This window comes from Schistocerca americana, chromosome 7 (assembly GCF_021461395.2).
Source record: "Schistocerca americana isolate TAMUIC-IGC-003095 chromosome 7, iqSchAmer2.1, whole genome shotgun sequence".
Taxonomy (NCBI): Eukaryota; Metazoa; Arthropoda; class Insecta; order Orthoptera; family Acrididae; genus Schistocerca; species Schistocerca americana.
Genome location: NC_060125.1, coordinates 147393328 through 147400373, shown reverse-complemented (window position 1 = coordinate 147400373; position 7046 = coordinate 147393328). Strand labels below are relative to the sequence as shown.

The 7046-nt window shown below is 42.8% G+C and overlaps 1 protein-coding gene across 2 annotated transcripts in view; it reads right to left on the bottom strand.

The window, feature by feature from the left end:
• Positions 1-2921: 2921 nt before the first annotated feature.
• Positions 2922-7046, bottom strand: part of LOC124622630 (esterase E4-like) — a 156892-nt gene continuing 152767 nt past the window's right edge. For both annotated transcript variants that reach the window (XM_047148406.1, XM_047148407.1), the window contains one exon: positions 2922-3171. In XM_047148406.1, coding sequence (XP_047004362.1) covers positions 2922-3171 — 250 coding nt within the window. The remainder of the gene's footprint in view (positions 3172-7046) is intronic.

Genomic DNA, 7046 nt, shown 5'->3' with positions numbered 1-7046 from the left:
CCTCACTGTCACTCATCTTAAGGCAGCTGGAGGCCGCGCCCCGTTACCGCATTCTCAGAGTCTCAGAGTTTGAGTCATCCTAAGCTGCCTATTGTCGCTTCCCTTCGCCGCTCCCCAGCCCGGCCGCATTCAACTATGAATACTTCCTTGGGCTAAACTAGCCTTCAGTAAATCGACACGTTTCCACGATGTTTTCATGTCTCGTGGATTACATTAAAACCATCACCCAATACGTCCATACTATACCCTCTACAAGATGCATTATACCTTGTCAGTCATTTTTGTTCAGCCCTACTGTTCACTCAACGTCAGTTTGGTGATCTTTAATGACTTCATGTAAGGGGTATAGTTCTTGCCATCTTACAGTTTCAACCACAGTGTGAGGGCGAACATTATCCTGTTGGAGCAACACATCATCTTGACAATGATGGCAAAATAACCAGTGTGACAACATTCTGCATTTAGCTAGCGCTGATTAGCGCCCATCCACAAACACCACAAGTGAAGGAGAGTTGTAGCTTATGGCACCCCAGACCGTAAAGCCTCAGGTGGGACCAGTGTGCCTTGGACGAATGTACTCTACGAGACAGGCTCACCAGGTCTAGAATGAGATTTTCACTCTGCAGCAGAGTGTGCGCTAATATGGAACTTCCTGGCAGATTAAAACTGTGTGTCAGACCGAGACTCGAACTCGGGACCTTTGCCTTTCGCGGGCAAGTGCTCGAGTCTCGGTCCGGCACACAGTTTTAATCTGCCAGGAAGTTTCACCAGGTCTACATTGAACGCACAAACGACCATCACTTGCATGCAGGCAGAATCTGGTTTCACCGCTGAAGCCCAGGACGCGGCATTTCATCTTTCAAGTGATCGTCTGACTGTCCCAGTCGAGCAATGTACGTGTAATTCGAAGCTGTGGCGTGAGTAGTAGACGGGCTAAAGATGTGGGTGTCTTTAGTCCTAGTGCTCATAACTATTTCGCAACTATTTGTGATGACACGTCGGGGTTTACAAGCCCCTTACCTGTGCTGTGGTAGCTGTACGATCTGTTACAGCTGCACTTGCAATACGGCGATGCTGGCAGGCGTCTATACTGAGTGGACGTCCAGAACCTCGTCCATGGGTGTGAGAAAGTTCACATGACCACTAATTCCAGCATCGTTGCGCAACTGTTTCAGCATGCCCAACTAGTTTGGAATTTCTCCGAAAGGACCATCCTGCCACTCGGAAGGCCACAATCCGGCCCCTTTCAAACTCGTTCAGCTGGCTGTAGAAGGACGAGAGTGCCTCCGCGGCATGGTTGCCGCGCTTGCTTCACACGTTTGCCTCGCGATGAGCCCTATGGCTGTGAGCATTCCTTATTAAAGGGTAGGCACAGCTGGCGCTCTGGTAGCTACGCCACTACGCTATCTATAGGCGGACGACGTTGAAACCATTATCAGTGCATCTACCATTTCCCTTGTGGCATATGCCATCGGATCAAAATCGACGTCGTCTTTCCAGGTGTACTGATTAAAGCATCAGTGATGCATTAGTTAATAACTTCCGTGGTAGCTGATGCATATTGCCGCGCCAGAAGAAACTTGAAAAAGGAGACCCTACTTTTGCACACCACCTGCTCAAAAGAGGCCATAGTTACATGGTGAAACATTAAGTATTACATCATATCCATAAAGGAAGGAAGATGAAATCTTGATACAATGAAAAATTAAAGGAAATGTCCTGCAGCCCAAGCTTAGTACTGAATGACCAGACACAGTTTCCTTACTCGCCACTTATAACTGCAGATATTACTCACAATCCCAGCCAACCATGACTCAAATTACCCCTCTCACTGACTTGCTCCATTTTGCTTTGTTTCCGTTAGTATAATTTCTCTTGTTGTACTAAAAATTTTACTTTGTGTAATTACAGCTGCTTCAATTACCTGTTTAATCTCGCTAGTATATTTTACCTGTTCGGAATCTGAGACCTATTAAAGAAAAAATTATTTTGTTCAGCCAAACCTTTGGATCAGGCCACCAAAGTTTATTTTTCAATTTCTTTTATTGTAAGAACAACTGTTGCTATCTTCTATATAGTTCATTAGTTACTGTGTCACGTATTTTATCTTAGTTAAATAATCTTACATCGCATTTAACCTGAAATAGTCCCTCTTGTTTTATTCCTAAACTTAACATTTTCGTCTCTGGAAATGGAGATACTCTGTAAATGCACTAGTTTAAAATCTTTTATCCAGCAAAATTTCACTGCCCCATATACTCATCTTTGTAATGATGGCTTAACAGCCGAAAAGTGGGTTGTGAAATAAGTAATAAATATTGTAGAATATTACACCAGAGTTGCGTGTGTAAATATTTTACCTCATCTTTCAGTTCAAAAAGACGAGTCAATACGCGTCCTCGTGATAAGCGCACCTTGGCGTGCAAGAACACTTGAGTGCGTGTAACTCCCATATCCTCGCGCATTTTTGTTTGAAGGATGTTCAGTGCATGAGGTTATTAAACTGACTACTTTTATGTCAATGTTTCGTGTAATTCAGGGGTTATTTTCTCGGTGTTTAATGCAATGTTGGCATATTATTTTGGGGTTCATTTCACAGCTTTTTATACATTCCAATGATGCAGCATCACCTGTCAACAAACTTACGTACTGGTCGCACGACAAATTTAATTTTAATAGTAGAAAGTGATCAAGAATTTTAAAAATATTTCAGGTACCTCCGCGAAAGACAACATGGAAGGAGAACTATTATCACTCGTGACATATTTTAACGAGGAAAAAGTGTCAGGAAGTTTTAGTCGACAATAGACAATAACTAAACAGTGGCTCACATTTACTGTATAAATTCGTGGATGTTACTGAACATAACTTATTGACTTAAATCATAAATTATTAGCCTCGTGTCATTTGCCTTTATTACGTTAATGCGAAATACACAGCAATATTACGAACTGCAGCATAAAAGCCGTTATGTCCCTCTTGTACAGTGCTGCCGACGTGCTTGCTGGCGCATCTGCAGGAGGGTGCATGACCGAGTGCATGAAGTCCATCCTGGCACTGTAGACGTCGTTGGCGGCGACCAGCGTCGTGTCGACGATGAGGTAGTGGCGCTGGGCGTCGCTTCCGTACGGCTGCCACGTCACGCCGTCCACAGGGCTCGGTGTTGGGTTCCTGCAATCACAAACGTCACACGCATACAGCTATCTCTGTTCTTTATCTCTCTTCTGTGTGTACCAAAGAAATAGAGAATAAACAAGACGCTCTTGCACGTTATTCAGCACTCACAGCAGTTCCAGGCTGGCCCGGTATCTTACGTGACCATTTTGCAGTCGTTTTGAAAGCGAGAGAGTTCGTGTACGGTTTTAAAAACTACACAATTACTGAATTTATTGTAGAAATCATTCTTACTGTGTGCTCATTGTATAAAGTCACGCGCATATCTAGAAAAAAGACTGTAGATTGCTGTACGTATTTTCCCATACGTCTCGCTCCTGTATTGTTGATGTATGTGTGTCCTTGTGTAAAAAGCTTGTTTCATTCATGTCCACCTTGTCATAGGCGTTAAAAAATATGATATTCCCAAAGTTTTGTCGATGAGAGTATGGACAGATGCTTGCAGTATAGTTTGTTACGTATCAAGAGCTTCGGAAGCATAAGTTCGCAAGTGCTTTGTGACTGCGAACCTATTATGATTAATTACGTCTTTTCTGTACGAGTTCCTGATTTTAAAGCAATTGATTTAGTTACGACAGTTGCGGTAGCCATTTTTCCACTAATTATTTTTCTACATCTTTCTGTTGAAGAATTTAATGAAATCTGTTTTCACATTACAAAACTTGGCTTACAGCAAGTAGACAGATAATTTTTTATGAACAAGCTGTAATGTCAAATCTTAAGGGCAGTCCTTTGTATGCAAAGTACAAAGTGTAGATTACTCCATGATACCGAGTCTGGGTATCCATTTATAGATCGCTAGTCAGTTTTCAATATTTTGATCTGCTGTATCATTAGAAGATAAACTGATTCAATAAAAAGACGTTTCAGCTCGATAGTGTAATAGGCACTAATTTCAAAAACTTTACCACAGACAACTTTGTTGCGTATTCGACTTATTGGCTGCGTACGTTAGATCATAATGTATCAGACCCTTGGGTCAGAGATTACATGTTTGGTCCATGTCCCACACGCTTTATTTCACTTATTTCAAATGGAAATTAAAGTTAACCACATTCTACGTACCATAATATAGAATGTTTTTCTCGAACTCTTCTTCTTCTCCGAAAGTAGTCTACACGTTTCGGTATTTCCCTGTATGAGATGTAACTTTTCTGTAGAAAGGACTGATGCTCAACTGGCCAGATCGTACTTCACATCGTGAATGCCACACAATTTTGTCGTTTGAGAATACGATATACAGGGTGGTCCATTGATCGTGACCGGGACAAATATCTCACGAAATAAGCGTCAAACGAAAAAACTACAAGGAACGAAACTTGTCTAGCTTGAAGGAGGAAACCAGATGGCGCTATGGTTGGCCCGCTAGATGGCGCTGCCATAGGTCAAACGGATATCAACTGCGTTTTTTTAAATAGGAACACCCATTTTTTATTACACATTCATGTAGTACGTACAGAAATATGAATGTTTTAGTTGGACCACTTTTTTTGCTTTGTGATAGATGGCGCTGTAATAGTCACAAACATATGGCTCACAATTTTAGACGAACAGTTGGTAACAGGTAGGTTTCTTTAATTAAAATACAGATCGTAGGTACGTTTGAACATTTTACTTAGGTTGTTCCAGTGTGATACATGTACCTTTGTGAACTTATCATTTCTGAGAACGCATGCTGTTACAGCGTGATTACCTGTAAATACCACATTAATGCAATAATTGCTCAAAATGATGTCCATCAACCTCAATGCATTTGGCAATACGTGTAACGACATTCCTCTCAACAGCGAGTAGTTCGCCTTCCGTAATGTTTGCACATGCATTGACAATGCGCTGACGCGTGTTGTCAGGCGTTGTCGGTGGATCACGATAGCAAACATCCTTCAACTTTCCCCACAGAAAGAAATCCGGCGACATCAGATCCGGTGAACATGCGGGCCATGGTATGGTGCTTCGACGACCAATCCACCTGTCATGAAATACGCTATTCCATACCGCTTCAACTGCACGCGAACTATGTGCCGTACATCCATCATGTTAGAAGTACATCGCCATTCTGTCATGCAGTGAAACAGCTTGTAGTAACATCGGTAGAAAATAACGTAGGAAATCAGCATACATTGCACCATTTAGATTTCCATCTATAAAATGGGGGGGCCAGTTATCCCATAATGCCACACCATACATTATCCCGCCAAGGTCGCTGATGTTCCACTTGTCGCAGCCGCGCGACCGCTACGGTCGCAGGTTCGAGTCCTGCCTCGGGCATGGATGTGTGTGATGTCCTTAGGTTAGATAGGTTTAAGTAGTTCTAAGTTCTAGGGGACTGAAGACCTCAGATGTTAAGTCCCATAGCGCTCGGAGCCATTTGAACCATTTTTTTTTTTTGTCGCAGCCATCGTGGATTTTCCGTTGCCCAGTAATGCATATTATGCCAGTTTACGTTACCGCTGTTGGTGACTGACGCTTCGTCGCTAAATAGAACGCGTGTAAAAAATCTGTCTTCGTTCCGTAATTTCTCTTTTGCCCAGTGGCAGAACTATACACGACGTTCAAAGTCGTCGCCATGCAATTCCTGGTGCATAGAAATATGGTAGGGTGCAATCGATGTTGATGTAGCATTCTCAACACCGACGTTTTTGAGATTCCCGATTCTCGCGCAATTTGTCTGCTACTGATGTGCGGATTAGCCGCGACAGCAGCTAAAACACCTACTTGGGCATCATCATTTGTTGCAGGTCGTGGTTGACGTTTCACATGTGGCTGTAAACTTCCTGTTTCCTTAAGTAACGTAACTATCCGGACACTTGGATGATGTCGTCCAGGATACCGAGCAGCATACATAGCACACGCCCGTCGGGAATTTTGATCACAATAGCCATACATCAACACGATATCGACCTTTTCCGCAATTGGTAAACGGTCCATTTTAACACAGATAATGTATCACGAAGCAAATACCGTCTCCACTGGCGGAATGTTACGTGATACCACATATACGTTTGTGACTGTAAGAGCTCTATCTATTACAAAGCGAAAAAAGCGGTCCAACTAAAACATTCATATTTCTTTACAAACTACACGTATATGTGATAAAAAATGAAGGTTCCTATTTTAAAAAACGCAGTTGATATCCGTTTGACGTATGGCAGTGCCATATAGCGGGCCAACCACAGCGCTATCTGGTTTCCCCCTTCAAGCTATATGAATTTCTTCTTTGTAGCTTTTTCGTTTGATGCTTATTTCGTGAGATATTTGTCCCGGTCACTATCAATGGACCACCCTGTATATGTAGTAGCACTGGTAGCATTAAGTAACTATGGCCAGATTGCTTGACTGGTGTAGTGTATTTTTTTTGGGGGGTGAGGGGGGGTGGGCACAAATAAAAATCAGACAACAACGATAAGAAAGTGAATGCCATCACCTTCATATAACTATGACTTACGTGATGTAGGCAGCTCGCGCCAGGTAAACTGTGTGGAGGCACCGACGTTATGTGTTCATATGGAAATGGCGTTTGGCGTGACATGCCATGGCAGTGCTGGGAGCACATCGTGATCCAAGCAGTATGAGTACAGCCAATGTAAATACCGTTCGCGAATCGTGGGGGGATGTCAAGTAGTAAAGGGTACAGCTACAAGCCGCAAGGGAAGTTTACTGCAGGTCTAGATGTCCGTCACTGTGTGGCCATTTTCAATTCTGTAAATGTTTCAATATGTATCGGAGGCTGACTGAAGTGGCACACAAAAAAACACTGCTCTTGTGAAGCTTAGCTTGCACTGTGATGCATTGCTGAGATTCATTACTACAATTCTTTGTCGTGGATCGTTTAAGGCTTCTTGGCTGTACCTCGCAAAAAATCGTTTCCACAT